At 35.6% G+C, this 22,762-nt stretch overlaps 1 protein-coding gene across 1 annotated transcript in view; it reads right to left on the bottom strand.

Annotated features, from left to right (window-relative positions):
- LOC132706161 (photoreceptor-specific nuclear receptor-like) overlaps nucleotides 1–22,762 on the bottom strand; it is a 73,113-nt gene that overhangs the window by 17,613 nt on the left and 32,738 nt on the right. Inside the window, exons 3-5 of the mRNA XM_060677334.1 lie at nucleotides 18,841–18,944; nucleotides 12,079–12,090; nucleotides 3,475–3,595 (exon numbers count right to left, since the gene is read on the bottom strand). Coding sequence (XP_060533317.1) covers nucleotides 3,475–3,595; nucleotides 12,079–12,090; nucleotides 18,841–18,944 — 237 coding nt within the window. The remainder of the gene's footprint in view (nucleotides 1–3,474; nucleotides 3,596–12,078; nucleotides 12,091–18,840; nucleotides 18,945–22,762) is intronic.

The raw sequence follows: 22,762 nt of genomic DNA, 5'->3' as shown, positions 1-22,762 counted from the left end.
ATTTACCCTTACCCTTTGAACTATCTAGTGAAAACAGCCTGGCAGGGTCAAAGCTCGAAAATCAGGTACATAAATACGTACTTACTGGAAGGATCACATTCAAATACCTCAATAATATATACGAACATATTGCAGTTTAAATTAAACTTTTAAGAACGATACGTGATGCTAAAATAAACGATTCTACTTATTCGAAAATACCTCGCAATGCTTAATCAAATTTAAAACGGCCCACTTATGTTTCAAATAAAAATTCACGTTTCTACAAATATTCGTTACGGTCCATCTCAGACAAGACCTATTTAATGCAGAATAAACATGCGTTGGGATAGGTTTTACTACGGTCCTGCGAAGGTCTGCGGTTAAGGTACTGTAAAATACACAAAACCTCAAAGCAATAAATGCACAATAATTATGGTCGTGCAATACTAACCTAATCCTAATCGGTGATTAATTTGATTGATTAACCAAATTAAGAATTAGAGGACTGTATTCTGTACAGGTACTGCTGATATCTCTTAGAAAGTTGAATACATTAAGAAAACGGTAAATGATTTAATTAAAACCGCAAATAAAGGATAATTTGGCATAATTTAGTCTAGTGCGATACAAAGAAAACTTCCTTGTTGGAAAACACGTGAAAAGGTTCAACCGTTCAAATTGTATTCATTATTTAAATAGGTTTAATTAAAATACACCAAAAAATACATTGGGTTGAATACACGTGTCAAGTTTGTTTAATTTAACTATTTATTATATAATTATGAAAAAGTTAATATTCCTCAATATAATTTCGCTGGCCAGTGATTTATTGCCAACCTCGGGAAATCATTTTTCTTACATTACGTGATTACCATAGCAACCATTTGTCTGTTAAGTTGGACGTCTGTGGTTTTTTCTTTATATCTTTTTCGCGGCATCTTGTGGCTACAAAATGTTTTTCTTTTCATTATAATCTACGTTTTCCCTATTCAATTATTCGGTATGTGGTTCGATTCGTACTTGCAGTGAGTCTGTTTGCCTATTTTTACCACGTCCGTAAAAAAAAGTTATCGATTCGTCTTACGCCCGAACAATCAAACACTCGGTGAACTATAACCCTCCACCTGTGAACGGATCTCCCGTCTCCCTGATAGTCGTTCGGGTGTGAATTTACGTAGCCGGGATGACGACGGGATGATCGCGACTATAGCAGAGCTGTCGCGTCAGATCGGTTTTCACGCTATAATGCCTTTTGTCATACGTAAAACTTCAAAAAGGTGGCTTCTCGTCACCACGGGTGGTGAACCGGCATCGATTTGTTTAGCGCGTGGGTAAACTTAAATCCATTCCTATCCTTCCTCCAGTCACGCCGCCAGCAGATAAAGGTGAAGGTTTGGCTCGCATTTTGCACAAGATTTGCTCGGTTTTTGTAAAACAAATTATGCCATATTATTGTTATAAAAATAATACAAACAACAAAATACAAAAAAAGTAAACATTTTGAAACAGTAACTGTATAAATTGTCTAAAGAAAAATATAGTAGGCTATGAAAATTTTGAGTATGCCTTTCATCAGAAAGTAATATGGGTATGAACTACGTTAATACTGTAATTTGGACTACCCTTTTTTTAAATATACTTTACAATTTTAGGGAAGCAAATAAACAATCGTAAATATGTATACTTATTTTTGAATATATTCCCTAACTACGTACGCTACTGAATTGTAAATTCTACGTTCTAGACAATTATCAACAATGCAAATGCGCAAAAAATTCGTAAATTGGTCTGGCGGCCGGTGGAAATCATTTTCGTTCTGAATAAATAAAAAAAATCTTACTAACTCTGAATTAACAACAGCTAAATACTGGTTTTCAAAAGATAACTTAACCTTTAACCAAGGGAAAGCAGTTTTTTTAATCTTCAGCAAAGTAAAGCGCAAAATTCTTGGGAATTCATTTAGACACTAAACTAAATTGGTCTCAACACACAGAACGAGTGGCTAAAAAATCTGGAAAAACAATTTTCTAATACGTAGCCCAAAAGGTACTATAGAGTGTAACATATTATTGACAGCATTCAATGCTTTACTTGGTTCCCACTTACTGGAGAAAAGCTCTCGGTGCAGTAAGAGTCTATTTCCTACAACGTAGGGTAATTAAAATAATCACCAACCTCAAATACAGATCTAAATTTTCGGCCCTTAAACTTATAGATTTTTTACATGTGAATAAAGTTCACCCCTACCAAATACGGAATAGGGAGAGTCTCAGATCTGATTGAATTCCTTCTTAATGAGAGTAGGCTAAGTTCTAATTACTACTGCATCCATTTTTTTAATAAAACTAAGCCGGAAACTACTCCCAATTAACAGGTTGAAAAACTTAGTCAAACGTTTTTTAATAAAGCAATCATTTTACAGCTTGGAGGAGTTTATCTTTTTCCAATTCATCAATAATTATATCTAATCCGATGATTGCACGTCTTCGACTCCCCACCTTCGGAGATAAGTTTCTGTGATAATTTTCGTTGAGCTAAATGCTTAATATGATTTGTGTTTTATGTGTAGATTATATTGGAAAATTGTTATTCCATCTTATATTTTATTGGCATGAATGATTGTATACATTTTCTATGTTTGTAACATGCTAACAAATGAAATGAAATCAGGTTAAGCAGTTCACTATTTTTTTAATTCAATTGGTATTTTGCGTAAAATAAAAATAAATAACAATAATAAAAATAAAAATATATATATTTAGACCAATATACATTTTCGAGAAGCGTAGAATAACCCAATTCAAATAAATAAATGGTATTCCACTTAAACACAACATTAGCACATATCTTAAACATTATATCTGAGTACCTCACTTAATTCTACGTTGAAAGATCTAAGTTTCCGTTTTTAACATCCGTGCTTTCTGTTTCTCCCTCTAAAACAACGCCAGTTAGGCTTTTTTTTTTCCTGAAAATCGAGCACATAATAACTGAGATATCCCGCAATAACAACGAAAAATGGATACATTGTACTGATCAAGCGACAAAACGACAACTCCATTGGAGCGTATCCGCAATACTTTAGTCATGGATGGGTCGATATTTAAAACACTGACGAAATGTTGAAGTTTGTTAGTTCTAACAGTCACACGTCACTCAATAAAGGTATTCGTGCTATTTTACAAAAATGTTCTTCTTCGCGTGACTAATGTTTAGTTTATGAAGTTCAAGTTTCCAAAATTAAATCAATGCTGGAAGTAATTTTCATAGGAGTAATTATTTGGGCAAAAATTAAGCAATTTCACATTTTTCAATATTTTTCCAAAAATATCCAAAATGTCGTCCTTGCTAAATTTTCTTACACCATCAGAATCTATAAATTTTGCTCAAAATTGGCGTGTTCAAAATTACATCTATATTGGAAGATAAAAACGACCACAAACCACAACCACAAAGGATAGATGGGGGCATATTAAATTGATCTTAACTTACCCAAAAACTCCCACTGCCACGGCAGCCTCCCGCAGTGCCCTTTCCTGTTCTGCGCTCATGTCCCTTAAGGCTTCCGGTCGGATGGTAGCGGTGTTTCTCGGTTGCCTCTCATTTTGTACAGCTGAAATTTAAAAAATAAATATATCACACATCACACTGGTTTAACTACTGTAAAAAGAAAATTTGAGAGAAGAAAGTGAAAAAAAAACCTTTATTTTAGAAATTAAAAAAAATTTGGGAACAGCAGAAAAGAAGTTGTATCGTAACTTTAACCATATCAATTAGTTTGGTCTCGTCATACAGAATTCCCCAATCTCGATGGTCTATTATAAGAGGTATATGCAAAGAAAATGGAAAAAAATGGGCGTTGCAACATTGGGGTGTGACCATAGGAGGCTATGGTCTGTATTTGTAAAATATTTGGGATGTTGCAGCGTTGCCATATTCACTCGAACCAGACACCAACTCCATTTATTTATATTAAGAATCGAAGAAAAATTTCTTGAGCTATTTTGGAAATTGTTTTTCATAAAATTCAGCAAAGAAACACCCATCATAAAAATAATGAACTGTCTAACTAATTAAATTTATATCCTACTGTGATTTGAGATTTAAGTTATCACATACAGGGCGTTTACAAAATTATGCACATTGCAAAACATTAAAAGGTCAGTTATGCACAAATTTCAAATGGAGCGGAATATTTTTTTAAATTGCATTACTTCGATTCAAAAGGCTGCGTTGTAATACTTTAATCGAGTTTCAGAATTTGGCATAAACAAAAAAAAATATATTAATATTTTAAAAAATAAAGTTGGTATCTGGTATTATAGCCCGATATGACCGCAACCCAAATGTTTAAGTACATATCTCCATTCATATAGACTATCGTGTTTGGAGTAACTAGAAAAAAAGTATTATGAGATTACCACATCAGCTAACAACATTCTAAAAAAACATAGTGCAAATATATTTTTATAAATGATGTGAAATTACGAAAATATCATATTATGCAACAAGTGCGGTAAATGGCATTTGACTCACGAGTTTATTTGACACGAGCGGAGTGCAGCGGAGCGAGTGTTTAACAAACGAGTGAGTTAAAAAGTTTACCGAACGTGTTGCAACTTTTTCTACGACCGTTAGTTTTTGGGTACATTTTCACAAAACAACAAGAATACATTCACTGACATGATCGTGAGAATTGACAAACGTCAAAATTCAAGGCGTGGAAATATCTCCGAAAACATCCGATAGCCGCCAAACCCGTGCGGTAAAATCCCGGAAATGTCCGAAGTGGCTCGGATCCGCGGGAAACGAAACTGACGTGATAAAGTGACGCTTCCGGTACGCTAGATCGGTGTGTAATTAGGTATTTTACAGACGGGAGTAGAAAAATGTATTTTATGGTTTCCCAAATTATAAAACATATTCTATTTTACAATAAATGATTTTTCTATATAAATTTATTAATGGAGGCTACAAGGGTAGCATTTATTTACTTGTAAATTAGAGATCGATAGTTTGACGACAGCCCCATCATTTTTAATTTAATATAAGGGTAAAAAAGAACGACAAGCCTTGCTGGAAAAGGTCCCGAATAAATCGTAACTTTATCGACCTTCCGAGGGCTAAAGGATGAACGTTAGGAAGCAGAGCAGGGATACGGGGCGGCGGCGGGGGCGGCGAAGTCCCGGGAGAAGTGAGAAACCCCCCGATGAACATTACCGGAGAGCTGCGAAGTTCTTGAACGATCACGCCTTCCGCATACTGAACGGCGGGTTCCGACCCACCAGCCGCCCCCCACCCGAGGGTATCTGAATATTCGGATCCCGTCGTTTCCCCTTTCGCGGAAGGGTGAGGGCTCACGTCGTCGTATTCCGAAAATTAACTTTTACATTTTAGACGATTTCCTGGGTTACAAATTGAGTGCTTAGTGATTACGGATCTTGGAAATTTCGAAGCTTTCGAGTTCCCCAATCCCTGCCTCGCCTAAATATTATGAAGAGGAATAATTGACAACCAGAGATCATTTTTCAGACACATCAGAAACAACTAGCCAAAGAAGCAACATTTTGATTGTGCTTAAAATTATGAATTTGAACTTTTTACCAAAGGAAATAGTCGATTTGGAGCTAGGAATTCAGACTGGTTGTAGATTCCATCTGACCCAAGCGTGGCATCGTCAAATTCAAAAATTGAAATTGTTAAGTTGACGAATCAAACAATGGCCAGGTTGACGAGAAAAGTGGACTCTATAATTTATAGGAAATCGACGAATTGAAGCCTTAGTATACGTTTGATCGCACTTATAATCCCGGATTATGCGGGGAGCCGGCCGGCTGAGGAGATTGGAACATTGTCACTAACATAAAAGTCTATCGAAACGACCGAAAGTGTAAGGAGAGAAATCACCAGCGACGAATTAAAACGTGCTGGTTTTGTTGTAACGTTCTACCGAGTACCAGATAGACCGATACATTTTGAATCTAAAAAACGAAAACCACATTTGCAGTTTGCACAAACGTGCTGCGAAATCAAAATAATTTAAAAGTCTCAAAGTAAATTGTAGTGGTAGCAAATTGTTTTCCCTTTTAATATTATGAGAACTAACAGTAAATTAAATTAATTAAACTAAAGGACTACATTACTGTTTTGGGCTTTTGTTTTTTTTTTTTTTTGAGCTATACTTACTAAAACCACACAATGATCAGTTAGAAAAGTTTTCTGATTACCTTTTTGAAAAATATTCGACAAACATCTCAATAATTCTACCTCGCATTTATTTCCCGAAATGTATCTGCCGACCTGAATAAAACTAACCAACTTGCGAATCCTTTCATTCTCACTTTAACGATGTATGATGGTTCTAAACACATCCGTTCATATTTATTTTCATTAACGAACTTATCAATGTGCAAATTGAAATTAATATAATATGTAATAATGTTAATACACGTCATAGATTTAGACAAAGAAAAAATATGATTTTATTGCTAACAAAATTGCAGAATATAAAAGTAACACATTATCAAAACTGGAATACGTTAAAATAGAATCATGTCATTATGCTAATAATAATTAAATAAGCAATATACAGGGTGAGTTTTAGCTTTAATTCCAGAAATTTCTGTAATAAATCATTTTGTATTTTATATATTTCATATTTAATAATTAGATCAATTTATTCTTCTAAAGAAACGGGACATGCAAACTTTGCAACTTTGTGTCAATTTAGGTTATTTTTATTCTAAATACCTGCTTGATGTGTCGATTTGGGAATCGATAATCGCCCCTAATATCGTTTTCTGGAGCTCAATTTTCATAAAACACGATGGTAAAAACCACACATGGGTATCTAGTACCGTTCCAGAGTTATAAGGTATTTTTGCAATATGTATATTTTTAAAACTTTTTTGTTATGGAAAATTTTGCATTTCTATAAAAACATTTTGACAATTTTAATCTGATAGTTAATTAATTTTTAAGTGGTACATTGTTTTTTATATATATGACGTCCTGTATATTTTTAAATCAATGAAAAGTACTCCAAAAATGTAGCATACTTGATATAGTGCTCGAAAGTTTTGGAAAAATAGGCTTTGGTGGGAGCAGCCATAATACCGGAAACAACTGCGTACTGGTAATTTTGATTATCAAACAAAACGGATGTTATAATTGGTTTTACGGAAGTCGAGAAGAATGCAGAGACAGCAAGAAATTCTGCGTAAAAAATGCCCTGTAACTCTGTAAATAGATGTCCACGTGCCTGTTTTATTATTATATTTTTAATAAAAATCGATCTCCAGATACCTAAATTAGTTTTCGTCTATCTTTTACAGTTTCCTTTTAGATTTGTTCAATTTGGTCTACTCTCTACAAGGTTTTAATTTTTATTTTTATTTGTCGAATGGAACTGCAAAAAAAAACATTATAATTGCTTCTTAATCGTGGAGCTTTTCTGATAATCCTCTGACGTATGGGATGCTTGGAATAAAAAATTCTCTCTTCTGGCTAAGCTAATTGTTTTTTCTTCTCTATAGCTGGACGTTTTTAATGAGGTGTTTCATCACACATCATTCTAGATATGTTTGAGTTCTTTCTGATAATCTTTTCCTGGAAGTGACCTAATTATACGTCGTTTGGTCATTTGGTCAAACCATCTGTCAGTGGCCATGTTGATTGTTCAATGCCGCGAAGTGATTGGTTAAAAGATTTTAAATCTCGCGCATGAGCATGTTGAATATACCTGTTAAAAAAAATTATAATTGCTTCATTAGTTTCTGTATTGTTGGCATTTGACAGGGCCTCTCTCTAGATGGAAGACGATAGAGAAAATGTTGAAGAATGACTGTAATCGCATAGTATTTAAATTTTCGCAGGCATAGGAATCAAAAAAGGACATAAAGGATATCAAAAATCCTTTATAATAATACAAAATATGTGATTCGAAGAAAACTGTGTTTTATTTTATAAAAGAAGTAATCATCCTAGACTGAATTTGCAGTTATAAAATGTTTATAATTTTTATAATTCGCAAATGTTGTTTTATGTATTTAAAAATTATATATTATTGGCGCCATTTTGATTAATTATTTTTTTATATATGATCTATGCCAAATTACCTATGTGAGGTTCTATTAAAAATTCCAGTTGGTTTCCGGTGAGTCCAACAATGATATCTGCGTTCTTGAATACATGTTCTTTTGTAAACTCTTCAGAGATAATTTAACTACAGAACGCCTTACGGGGTGGATAGGCGGGCAAATGCGAAACTCATAATTATATCCTGAGGGGGTTAAACGCATCGGCGCGGACACAATTCCGGTTCACCCTTTCGGCCCTTTTTCCGTAAAAATTGCGGCGAAAACGTCTAGTGACATCGCACGACGGGGATGTTCGTTTAAGTGGCGAACTACCCCTTTGGCGGCCTCGACCGCCACGTGTCAACCGTATGCAAAACAAATGAGCGTCACGGTTAAACAAGGTGCCGCCGTCGCGTCACTTTTGAGTCGTCTTCGTCCGTGAACGAGAGGGCGTGGTTTGGCGTGGGTGGGGGGATTTTAAACCGCTTTTAAAAAGCGAGCCTCAACTAAACGTTTGGATTTCCGCACGAATTCACTCCCCTTTAAAACGTTATTTACGAACGATTTTAATATTAAAAAAAATTATAATAGTGTTTGCGCAATTTTGTATTTTTTTATTACCAGGAAGTACTGTTTCCACACACATGTTAAAATTTTGTCATACGGCAAGTAAGATATATTTACGATGTCGCAAAAACCAATCCAAAACTAAACTAGCCAAAGTATGTGTACATAAAAGTCTCTGAAAAACTCTTTTATGAACGAAGATAATACACACCAACATATTATGAATAAACTCAACATGCCTCATACAAATGTCGGTGATTTCGGACAATTGACAATTGAAACTCATTGCGACGTTGCTCCTAGAGGCCGCTAGTTTCACAGTATTATTTAATCTGAAAGAACGTTCAATTTTTCATAGAAAAGATGCTTTTGTTTAGGTCGCCTACTTAGACTTAAAAAAACTAGTATTTAACATATAACAATTTTGCTAATAGAAATAAATCCACATCACCTTGTATTTCTGGCGCAACGTTTAGAAAGAATAGAGAACTCCAGGAGATTGCTCATTCCTTATCTATCACTATATAAATTTAATAATAAATGCTCCTCGAAGCATGTTTTATTTTAAATTAATATCACACTAATTCTAACAGTTTGTTAGTAGATCTGCGTGCGTAATATGCAAGTATGCAAGAATATGTAGAGTAGATTAATTCTAACTACAATTGCCTGCAACTAACCGATATTGAGCTGTTCTCACTGACTGAATTTCAGGCATGAAGTTGCAGGGACGTGGTAATTTTCGTACAGTATTTTTTTTTTTATTCCAACTGAAAATTTACATTGGTAGGAGTGAGGTTGGTGATATCTCGTAACTTGAGAAGTTATTATTAAGAGGTTGTCACTACAATCTTGTTTTTATTTGCTGAGAAACTAAACGTTAAATATTCATGCAGCCAATTGTAGCAACTAGAGAAGCCTGAAAGTTATAGCAGTTGCAGCAAATGAAGACAGTGATAGAAGATAGTGATAAATACCAATCGAGTTAAAGCGACCATGGTTTGATCTTGCTTTCTCTGTGTGACGCCACTAGTAGGGGCCGTCGTACAGCATTGTTTTTAACCGGTAACAACTCAAGTCGGGAGCTCTTTTGTTCTGACGATCGAAATAGCCGTGAAGTTGCGTTAAACCTTAAAAGTAGAGTATGAAAGTAGAAAGCCTAATAGTTACAACTGATTGTTCTAAAGCGTCGACCTCAACTGCGGCTTCATTTATTTTTTCAAGAACGCGATCCAAGAAAATAAACATGTTCAAAATAACATATAACTATATAAAAGTATATTAAACTACATATCTATGGAGGGGTTAAAGTTTTGATCCTTTAGGCGTTTTCAATTGACTTCAATGTATATCAATGTCGTTAAAACTGATAGGATTTCCAATGTTTTATTTTAAATTATTTCTCAACTTTTCGGTTGGTATGTATCTCAAGTCGTTATCAAGAGAATAATGATAAAATTCTTAAAACCTGGTTGCCTGTAACTTGTGATATCCATAGCCAGTTCATCTCAATTGATGAATTGCTGAAGACCTTTTTCCTTCCCTAGATAAAAACTGCTTCCTTGAATTTCTTCTTGCCCCAGTTAATTATTGTTGATTCTCACCAGAGGATTCAGTATTCTTTAAATCAAGTTTGACATGCATATACGTAGTTGGCTTTCGGCTCAGATGGTTTTGTGTTAGTGAGTGCGCAGCAGAGTGTAACGTTAACTCTGGAAACTGTTTTAATTATTGGCTGGCGATGCGTTTGAGCTTTTCTGATAATCCTCTGGCCTATGGGATGCTGAGATTTTTTCTCTCTTTTAGCTCCTTTTGAATGAGGTGTTTCGATCAATCTTGATATGTTTGAGTTCTTTCTGGTAACTTGTGTTGTGCTGTATAGCCTTCGGACCCTTTCCTAAGTACACCTTGTATGAATGATTAAAAGCAAATTTAATGTATTGTCCAGTGTTATTGGGTTATCTCGTGGCTGTTTTGATAGTTTCTTCTTTAAGCCCGTTGATGAAAATATTGGCGATGACGGAAGACAATGGTGATCCCATGGATAGAGCGTGCACTTGTGTTGTCTATTTGACAATGAGAATTATTTCCTTGACCGGCTAGTTCGGGTTTACTCATTCTTATTCTTACGACGCCGTCTCCCTACTAAGGTTGACGATGAAAATGCCTATTTTGGCACCGCAGCTCTGAAAATCTGTATAGACGTCTATTCGAGTCATCTGCGCAAGTCTCTCGGCCATGGATTTTGTTTGCGGCCGACCTTCGATCTTCTCTTGTATTATCAGGTGGAGAATCTCATATCGCTCGCCGTTCATGATGTCCCAGGTACTGCAACTTTCTCTACTTACTTAATCGCGAGGAGTTCTTTATGTTTATGTATTTGCTGCAGGGCCTCTAGGTTTGTCTTATGATATAACAGCGAAGTATTCTAGTCCGGAGTTTTAGGCTGAGGTTTCGGTTTGCCAGAAGTGTCCTGATGCTGTTCAGAGTTTTCCGCGCTTGCTCAATTCTTGACATGATTTCGAGTTTTGGGTTGCATCATTGGTTCACGAACGGACCCAGATATCTTGTATCTTGTTCCATGATCTCTGCATGGGGCCTAAGGGTGGCGGTTCTTTGGGCTTTGAGAATATCAATAGTTTGGTTTTGAAAGTATTAATTTGCTGCTCACTATATTCCATAATATGGTCCTTACGAGATGGAAGTTCTGGCAGACTACTGGCTATTACCACCGTATCATCTGCGTAGCGAAGATTATTTATAATGTTTCCATTGATCTTAATGCCTGCAGTTATGTACTTATGAGCTTCGTTGAATATTGCCTCAGAGTAGGCAACAGTAGGTAAGACAGGTAAACAGTAGGGGCGAAAATACACATGTTGTCTGTGCCTTTCGATTTTGAATGTTAATGTTTGGTGCCAGTAAAGTCCAGTTATGATCTTTAGATCTTGTGCGCCGATCCCGGTTGATTTTGGGACGCTGATTATTTTTTTGATGTGACACACAGTCAAAAGCACATTCGGAGGGAAAACAGCCTCTCTAGTTCCCTTTCCAAAGCCAAATTACGAACTGTCAACCAGATGCTCACACTTTATTCATATACGTGAATGAATGATTCGCAGGAATATCTTCAAGCCGTGAGACATGAAACTAATCACGCGTTATTCGTCATATTGTGATGCATTTTTTTTCTTTTGCAGATTGACAAAAGTGGATCTCAGTCCGATGGAATTTTTCCGATTCCGTACATTCGGTTGAATATTGGGCAGCTGAGAGTTTAAAGGTTTCCGCGTGCACGTTGTCGGGACTTTCTTTGAAGTTTAATTGAATGATTAAACTCTTGAATGGTAATTGCAGGACCTGTTTAATGCGTCTTGATCTGGGGGCGAGTCTGGTCTCATGTCATTAAAAAGATTTTCGGTGTATCCTTTCCATCGTTTTAGTTTCTCACCAAGTAATATAACTCTTTCGTTGCTTACCGCTCTGCCGCTTACCGGTAAGCTCCTTGATATTCTTTTGTAAGCTAAAGAAATCGTGTTTCTTCTATTTTCAATTTGATCAGTCTTTTGTTTGTGGTGTTATTCATTACCCAATATAAAACAGGCGGACCAACCTTAGAGGATTGGCCCTTGCAGGTTCAGGTTTTTCCGCCAACTTCCTGGAAAATCTACTAGTCCTGGATTGTCCTGGATTTTTCAATATTTTAATTTTTTTCAATTTTATCTATCAACTGTTTCCCGCTTTTAAGTTCTACTTTTAGCTGCTGCATAATAATTAAAACCTTTTCAAAAATTCGGAAACAGAAGATTGGCTATTATTTTGTATATTGCTGCCGCACTTATCCATAACACAAGTTTATTTATGCAAGGTAAGAAAATATCAGCAGTAGAATGCTTCATTCCACTCATTCTAAAAAATATGCTCCAGACAGATGAATTAAGTACAAATCGTAATTCCATAGAAACAACTATAGTCGAGTTTTACTTGACAATCGAGAAATACCTCCTACAATGGGGAACTCCACCTTCTCAAATATTGGATACATTTAAATGGGTTTTACTTCATAACCCGCCACATTACTCAGAAATTCAACCCGCAATAAAAACTATTTTATTGTATAATGAAGATGAAGTACTTGACGAAATATCTTTTGGAGTGTTTGTGTCCGATGGGTTGAAGTTTTTGATAATTGTACAAAAAAGCAACTGTGGTTCAATAGGATGTTATGCAACGAGTGCGGTAAACTCAATTTGACTCACGAGCAGAGCGCAGCGAAGCGAGCGTTTATTAAACGAGTAACTTTAAAAGTTTACCGAACGTGCTGCATATTGTGCCTACCCGGTACTAATGCAGTGAAAGGAAGAGTGTTTTCAATTATAAACAACCTTTGGAGCAGCGAAAAGTCAACTTCACATGAGAACTTTGAAATCAAAATTTAAGTTCATTGGAGTTTTACAAATTGCTTTTAAAAAAATCATATTGCTCTAAAAGGTGATCAAAATAGGTATCAGTATAAGTATTCTTTTAAATTCATTAAATTTTAGATCGTATATATTTTCAATATCTATAAGATAATTAGTATATTATGCAACAAGTGTTGTAAACGGCATTTGATAAAGAGTTTACCAAATGTGTTGCATACTATAATTTTTCTACGACCATCACGAAAAATTAATATCAGATTATCGGATTAAGCCTATTCGTTTATCGTTCGGATCGGTCCTGCTATTGTTGTTTCTTTTTAACTATGTACGTTAGACGGAGAGAGATGTATTATTAGATGTCATATAAACAACGGAATAGTTTATTTAAAGAAAAAGGCTGTAATTGGAAGAACAATCATCCAAGGAATACAGCTTTTACGAGGATTACATTTTTAAGATCGTATAAACACGAACAAGCAGGTCCTAACCTTCAATTTGGTTTTGTTTGTACTGATGAGACATGGTCTTGGCAAGATAATATAAAAACTGTAAAAACCCCTAAAGTTCATGAGACCGTAAAATTTCTGTGGGAAACTTAAATTATAAATGTCACTTTACTTAACCGACTAGTCTACTAGATTTTATTTATTTATTTTTTTTTAATTTTTAATTTTTGAAAAACAACATTCACTGACATGACAGTCCGAATTGACAAACTTCAAAATTCAAACTGCCGATAAAATCTGCGAAAATAACCGATTGCTTACAAACCCGCGGTAAAATCCTAGAAATTTCCGAAGTGACTGGAATCCGTGGAAAACGAAACTGACTGGTTTTAGCACTCTAGATCGGTAAATAGGCATTTTACAGACGGGAGTAGAAAAAAGTTTTTTTTGTACACAAAGACATTATGTGTTTTTTTTCTAACAAATTTAAAAACGCATATATTTCATTTTTATCCAGCGGCGCGACCACCACTTCGCGACGAAAGCCGCGAAGAAGCACGTGTCGTCATTTAAAGTTAAATTCACACAAACGAGAGAGCGCCATCTTCCCTCACCACGCCACCCCGTGTAATCATAATAAATTTCAGGGCTGTCGTATTACGACGTCAATCAACGTCACCTGCTGGCGGGCACTTAAAGCTAAAAAGGCAATACGGCGGCGGCGGCGGTGTTACACATCCGTCCGTTTCCGCAGCAATCAAACTTGGCAACAGGGGGAACGAGAGGCACAGTGTATATAAAGAAAGACAGAGAGGTCGCGCGCGCGCGATAGAGAGAGAAGGACGGACGAAATCCGCGGAGCAGGCGTTTGTTGTAACAAACAGCTATAGCCGGGGATTTAAGAGACGCTGATTAATGGGATTCAAAGCCGGTTAATTCCCACCAAACGCTCTGCCAAAACTCCCGGGATAAGGCGGTTAGGACGTGACGCGACGCTTAGGGGAACGCGGAGTCACGGTCCCAGTCTGCCCTGGAAAAGGTTAAAATCGCATGCGTACTGCTCGCCTGTAATTTACAATCTTGAATAGATGGTCGTGGAACGGTCATGGAGTGGCGGGAATCGTTTTTGATGCTCTCTTCTTCAGCGTTTTGTTCGCGCGCGGGTGGGGGATTACGCGCCGGATTAATCCGGAGCTTTTTTTTTCTTCCTCCGGCAGGTTCCATTTGTATCCCCAATTTTAGGGGCGACGAAATTGCGATTCATAGTGAAGGTAATGATTTTTCGCGCATGCCTCTACATTTCAATTACTAACCTGCACTTTGCGCTATTTTCCTTCTAAAAGTTAACTCGTTTTCCCAGAACATTTAACAAGGTCGAAGTATATTTTGAGAACATCCTGCAGTAAAAATGCCGTATCCAAAATTATTATCAATCTGTCAGCGGTCATATTAGTTGTTGAATGCTTTAAAAACGAGATTTTAAATCTCGCGCATGCGCATATTGAATAAACCTTCTTGAAATGTTTTTCATAATTGCTTCATTACTTCCTGCATTAGCGGCATAGCCAGGGCGTTTATATCTAGTAACTACACCTATCGGAGTAGAGCAACAAAGTTCATTTTTATCTATGATTGAATGAAATATTGGGTTGTGATTTTTGGCAAAGTTTAATAAAAGACTCTCCATACACTGAAAGTGATATTTCACAAAGTTTTGGTGTAGTTTTAATCAGTTTAAGAATAGCAAATAATGATGATTATAAAAATTGACAAGAATGGGGCGACAAGAGTAGAGCAACAAATTGTATGCAACAGTATTTTATTTTATTTTTTATTTTCTGTCAACAAAAAATATTTTACACATTTAAGAACATTAACAATTGTAATTGACATTAGTAATTGATCAACATCTGAATGACATTTTCGAGAAGACTTGTCCAATCTACGAGGTGTGTTCAAAAAGTATCGCGAATTCCGTGTTTTTTCAAAAATTATTTATTTATTCATGAATATCTATTTTGTCCCCTTCAAAGTAATCCCCATGAGATATTATACACTTGTGCCAACGGTTTTTCCAATCTTCGAAGCACTTCAAAAAATCATTTTTTTTTATCTTCTTCAGCTCCTCCTTCGATGCCGTCTTTATCTCGTCAAGAGAAGCGTAACGTCGTCCTTTCATGGGCCTCTTCAGTTTAGGGAACAAGAAGAAGTCACAGGGGGCCAGATCTGGGGAATACGGTGGCTGCGGCATCATTAGTGTGTTGTTTTTGGCCAAAAAGTCGCGCACAAGCAACGATGTGTGAGCAGGGGCGTTATCGTGGTGCAAAAGCCAATTTTTGTTCTTCCACAAATCCGGCCGTTTCTGGCGGATTGCTTCGCTCAAATTGCGCATAACTTGCAGGTAATATTCCTTATTGACCGTTATTCCCTGTGGCAAGAACCACGCCCCTGCAATCGAAAAAAACTGTCAGCAAAACTTTCACATTCGACCGAACTTGGAGCGCTTTTTTCGGTCTTGGTTCGTGCGGCAGCTTCCATTGAGATGATTGAGCTTTGGTTTCCACGTCATAACCATAAACCCACGATTCGTCACCAGTTATGACCCTCTGGAGCAAATTTGGGTCGTCGCGGACAGAGTTTAACATCTCATTAGCAATGTTCATGCGATGCCGTTTTTGGTCACAATTGAGCAATTTTGGTACGAATTTCGCGGCGACCCGTCAAATCGAATGGCACGAGCGAATCGATATGTTTAGGTCCTCAGCAACTTCTCTAACGGTGATTCGACGATTGGCCAATACCATTTTCTCCACTTCATTAATTTTTTCGTCTGTTGTTGAAGTGCTCGGGCGTCCGGCACGCTCTTTGTCGTTCACATCTTCTCGGCCTTCTGAGAACATTTTGTACCACCGATAAACGTTGCTTCGGTTCAAGGTAGCTTCTCCGTATGTCACAGTGAACATTCGGAATGCTTCCGCGCACTTAATTTCGTTTTTCACACAAAATTTGATACAGGTTCTTTGATCCATTTTTTTGAATAGGTAAAAATCGAAGACGATCCAAAACACGTGCAAGCAAAGCAGCTGTCAACAATTAAATGAACATTCAAAATGACCGAGCTTGTCGGCATAAATGAGAGACATGAGTACCAACATAACGCCACAAAAAAATCAAATTCGAATATACGTAACCCGCGAAAATTCAAAATTCGCGATACTTTTTGAACACACCTCGTATTTCTCTCAGAGATTTTCAATGAGGTTAATGGGATTGTACTTGCCACTGCAAAACTCCAATGTTTATCATTAATAATGTGTAGAGAGAGAAACAACCCCATACACTACCTTTACCATCTGAATTGTAGGTGTTAAGTATTTAGCATTAAACCTTGTATGGTTGCCTCAGACGTCTCATTCTATTTTGTAGCGCGTTTCATCACTTTTTAACCAGCACAGCTTAAATGCCGACGTGCAAATGCCAATCTTGCTGCTCTTTTTCTTCCTGAAACTAATTACTTTTTAGATGGACGTCTACTAAATAACTTTGCATCTACTAAACTTCTTTGTACTATTCGTAATTTTTTGGAATTTCAGGAATTTGTGTTCGAAATTCGGAGGATCATTTTGAGCAATTCTTTCGATGTGTCTGTTGCTCATTACTGTTGCTTTCTTTGGCCTTACCGATTTTGGCAACTTCTCTAAATGTTACCTGTCATTATACGATGACATTATTTTAGATACACTGTACCGAGGTAATACAAACTGTATTGAAAAAATCAGCTTATTTGTTCTGTTCTGAAGACTTTTGAAATTGGAATTCCTCTTAGCATGGCTAATCCAGCACAGAAATGTAAAAAAAAACATACAATAAACTTCACACAATTACTTTGGCCATTTCTTTCGCTAAAACCCTTCTTGTGGACAAATTATATGATTGTTGCTCTACTTTTGATCCGTTACTATTAAGCATTTAAAACTAAATAAAAGTCACTTGTTTTGTTAATGAAAATTCTTGATATTGTATCGTATATTGCAAGTATAATTGTCAAATCGCTATATCTCACTCACTCCATCTCTCTCACTCTATCTCTCACACTCACCTATATCAGAAAAAAAGAAATTTATTTGGCCCACCCCTGCCTAGTCACTCAAGTAAGAATAATTTTTTTGTTAACGGCTTTACTCAATAACAATAGGTAATAGAATCGTTAAAGTTTTATTGGGGAGGGTCCGTCGAAAGCCAACACGATAAAGATTGACTAACCAAATTGTTATTTGATACAGGCGTAGATATCTATTCCAAATACGACCTATTTTTGAAAAATCGCTAGATCTATAATTGAAGCAGGATGGTATGAAAAGCATTTTTTCCATGTTGTACAGGGCGTGACATTTATTTGCAATAAATTGAAAATTGACTCCCTTTTGGAATGAAAATCACGGATAAATGAAACACTGCTTTTCAATTATCAGTTTATTTATCTACTAGAAAGTTGATCGGGTCGAAAAAGTCATATAATATTTATTATCTAGAGCAAAATTTGTTGAGAATTTGAGAGGAAATGTTTTCTCGAAAACCCGCTGGGAAAAATTCTTGAACCAGGAAATGCGGAATCTCTGGAACTTATTTTTATGTCAAGCATTTTTCGATCATGTATATGTCATCATCATGTATGTCGGTGCCTTTTCTGAAGGTAAATTATTAGCCCTAAATGCAAAACCAAAAATAGACCAATTTAGCTACAATTTTGATATTTACCGTTTTCGCCTATAAGTTGAAAATCGCTATTGCTGATACAAATTTTTATATTTACCACAGTTTTGACATGACTTTGAGTGATAGATAGCATTAACTTCATGGGTTAGTAGGCAAATATTTTTTTCATAGCTGGTATATACGCGCACTCCTCAAATAAGGATAACAATATAAATTAAACGTGTCTAATCTGGAATTAATTAATTTTCATAGGCTCGCTCATAGAAATGTTATGTTTACGAAAACAGACGCCCCTGTAACTATAATTTCAAAAATAGAAAATAGAAATCGCGTCGCGTCTACGAAGGCGTAAAATAACAATAAACGGATGCAAATCGGGGCACAAGCAGGAACGATGACACGGCGAGTTGCAAATCTCAAAGGCACCACGACACAAACCGTCGAAACGTTCAATTATTATCGTTCATTACGTTAACGGCCCGGTATCGTCAGAGCAGCGCCACCTCGGGGCTATTTCATTTCCGCGCGCTAGTCAAACGAAGCCAATCAACGAAAACCCACGAGATAAATCCTTTGTCACCCGCCGAAATTTGCGGTTTATAATGAGGGAGAAGGGGGGTGGCTTACCGTCTTTGTTCATGCCCATGGCCAGGCATTTTTTAAGCCTGCACGCCTGGCACTGGTTTCGGTGTGCTTTGTCGACTATGCAACGTCCGGTGCCCGCCTGACATCTGAAAATAAAGTTAAGAGTTTTATTTATTTACTGCTCAAACTTATTTGGGAGGTTTGGGTTGTTCCTAACAATTTGGCAAGTGTCAGAGCAGTTTCAGTTTTTTTTTTTTGCGTTTTGAGGTCTTATTATGGTAAATTAACGACTCCGATTTGAAAATTTGAAAAGAATGTGCCCCGCTGCAATGTAACCCATTCTACATTTATGTCTACTGTTTTTACATCCATCAGAAATAGGTTTCGGATTTCTCTTAAAGTCGACGTGTGCACAAGAACACTTTGAAAGTTCCAAGAAAGGATTTTGCTGTGGAAACAAACCTATTTCACCTATATTTCATATGAATTTATGGATTATTCCAATGAGCAATTAAAAAAGAATAAAATCGGGCAAGTGATGAAAGTGATAGAAAATATTTTTTTGCATAACAACAATGGAATAGATAATTTACGCATACTGAAACATAATATAATATAATAACATACACTCTATATATAATTCTTAAATTTATATCTGAATGAAAAATAACTTTTTTCGTGGAGGATTGAATCTGTATACCTCAGAACTGAATTTTTGGGAGTCACATATGAGAAAGAGCGTTGAAAAAGAGTCGTTTTGTGACCCGGTACCCAGATAGCACACAATATCCCCAGTCTATCCGGTCAATGTCCCATTTAAGTCGCATGTCCCGGGATATGTGGAGGATACTCTTAGGATATGCGTTAGCATTTATACTAAGGATATACTGTAAAATACACCCCAGGGATAGCCTCTGAATGGATAGCTTGCGGATTTACTGTACACGATATACCACGGGTATCTTCTAAATAGACAGCCTGAGGATTTCCCCTTGCGGCTTAATGGGAACATTAGAATAGAAATAAGGGAAAAAGGTGAAAAAGGGTAAAACAAAATGAAACCTAAAATGTTATATTTTGAACACCTGAAAAGGAAAATACTTAGTTTTTTTATTTTTGTAGTGTGAAATCAAATCGTTACAATCAACTTGTTTTTATTATTTTTGGACACGAACGAGACAAGAAATGCTATTTTAATATAAATACCACAGAAAATACGGATTCACCTAAGTAAAAAAATTACAAAAACTTAAAAATAATATATTTGTTTATATAAGATCCTATTTGACAACACTGTTCGGCTGCAACCAATGACGCAACTACTCGCGGTCGTGCCGGGCCGGACTCGCTCGAGTCTCGTCCGCTTCTCCTCCGTCTCGTCGTCCGCCATCTTTTCAGCCTTGTTTTTGTTGGCGGTGTAAGGTATACGGCGACTTGGCATCTATTTCGAGTATTTTGTATGCTATGGTTACTGTTTTCAGTGCTTTCATTTCAGTTATTTTTTTGTAGTATCATTTTTACTGAAGAACGAATAATTAATGTAAGTAAAGCTTTATGGTAATATACAATATAAGATTTCATAAATTCTAAGCTGAACGAACATCATGCTTTGTTATTTATTATTTTGCTAGGTCAATGAGATAGCAAGATCAGGCGGTGGCAGCAGTTATGAGTTTGCAAAATAAGTTATGACCCCGCTGATGTCAAAGGAACTTGCAATGAAATTTAATTGGTTGGGCATGAAGAAAAAGGAAAAAAATTAAAATTAAAATTGAAAAAAAAGACGTAAATGTATTATAAATATAGTGTAAGGATTATAATTTAATTAAAGATATATAAGGTGATTGCTTAGTTAATACTTTTTTGAGGAGTGATTGCTGGACCGAGTCAACATAAAACTGGCTTTTTTGTAACGTATATACCTATATTATACTTTTTTTGATTCTAGACTTCTAATCGTATCTTAATGCTTAGTTTTTGAAAACAAAAATAAAATCCACTTTCTCTTTATGTTTTTTGAGCAGTTTAATTTAGGCATACAAAACTAAACTATTTTTTTAACTAAGCAAGCAATGTTAGAGAAAATCACCCAGAACAAAATTATATTTTTAATTATATACTACAGTTAGTATATTTTTTTCTTAAAATGGATGCAAGAATCACCCCCCCCCCTCAAAAAAAAACAAAGTATTAATTTTAGGAATCACCCTTCATAAAGTACAATTTTCACATTAAAATAGTTCTTTGGTTAATTCTTGAAAACGTTTTTCCTATTTTTTAAGGCTATTTTTCATGGTGAGAGTAGATACCATCACGAGCAAAAAAAACTAGGAAAATTTTTGACAAAAAATATTGCTTTAAAATAGGCCTTTACTGTCAAATTGAAAAGTCATATTTAAAAATATAAAATATACTAAAATATTTTCAGATGCGGATAAGAAGGCAAACACATCACAAACATCAAAAAAATGTGACAATTCAATAGCTGCTTGGCTGAAAAGAGCTACTGTCATCAAATAATGACAGAAAACCTGTCAAATATTAGTTATTCTTTTAGAGCTTAGTTCAAGATAGTATCTTGCTTTATTTTTAAGATATTTTAGATATTTTTATAATTTATACCTATAATTTTTTCATATCTACAATAGAAAAAAAGCAGATGTGTATAAAACGTGTTTTATTAATGGTATTAATCGGCAGTCCTTGACTTTTACCATCAAAAGCAAAATTAAAGATTAAATATTAATAGGAAAAAACTTATGCATTTCAAATATTGCCTGCTATTCCAGTGATGACTTGACCAACCATACCCAATAGGTTAATTCCATCACAAGCGCGTACCAAATAATGGGATAGAATTTTTGTAGTCGTACAACCAACTGGACTACTGGACATTACCTTTCCAGTTATTCTCATAGACTGTTGGAAATAACCTAATAATTATGTAAGGTCCACTGGTATATCTAGATAAGATCCTATATACCCTCACAGTCGGATATAGAAACAAGGTCTCAACTAGTATAACTGGATATCCTTAGTATGACCTAACAAACACCCTACGGACATACGTATCTGATATACTGTGGACGTTCCGATTAGTAACACAGTATAACCTTGAGACGTCTTAAGGATGTCCCTTAGCTGAAACAGGATATAGGCGACGTCCCGTCAGATATCCCGAGGATGTATTACGGACGTCCTTGTGCTATTTGGGTAATGATCGGGAGAACGCAATATAAGTGTGTGACTGAAAAACAAGCTTAATGTCGTTTCAGTCTGTTTTATACATATAGTAAGCCACCCAAAATTACGTATATATATATCGTATAAGTATATAAAAATATAATAATAATAAAGTATGTAATAATAATAATTGTCATCTTAAAATTTTAAACCCATTTGCTGCAAAACTTGCTGTATACTTTCTGCTAAGATTGCTTAGCTTGCCACCAATAAGATATGACTTTTTTTAACTCAGTGTATAGTCAGACAAGAGCCTAATAACCAATTGAAACCCGTATTTCAATCAGAATCTAAAATATGAATAAAAGCACGTAAATCTCAAACAAAAGAAAAATTTTCGGTTGTTATTAATGTATAGATGTCTCTAATTTACCAAATAAATAGCGAATTTATTATTTTATAACCTGACATTACTAAATTATAACAAACCCGTTTTAAATTATTTGATTATGACTTTGGTTAACATTTAAGTTGGAAAAATAAAAACAACATTAAAATCTGTTAATATTGATGACTAATTGAAGATGCAAATGCAATGCAATGCAAAGATACTTATTATAAAAAGATTTAAGTTTTATTTCACATACGAAATCAAGTGAAATTTTTGTTTCCTAATTGAATGTCAATAATATTAAAAAGAAAACGTCATATGTCCTAAACGCTTGACTTTTGAGGTACAGGATGGTAAAGCTTTGAAAAATAAAATGTGCTTTTTTAATAT

Source organism: Cylas formicarius, unplaced genomic scaffold, assembly GCF_029955315.1.
Source record: "Cylas formicarius isolate icCylForm1 unplaced genomic scaffold, icCylForm1.1 PGA_scaffold_10__41_contigs__length_53128322, whole genome shotgun sequence".
Lineage (NCBI taxonomy): Eukaryota > Metazoa > Arthropoda > Insecta > Coleoptera > Brentidae > Cylas > Cylas formicarius.
This window is presented reverse-complemented; position numbering and strand designations above follow the sequence as displayed.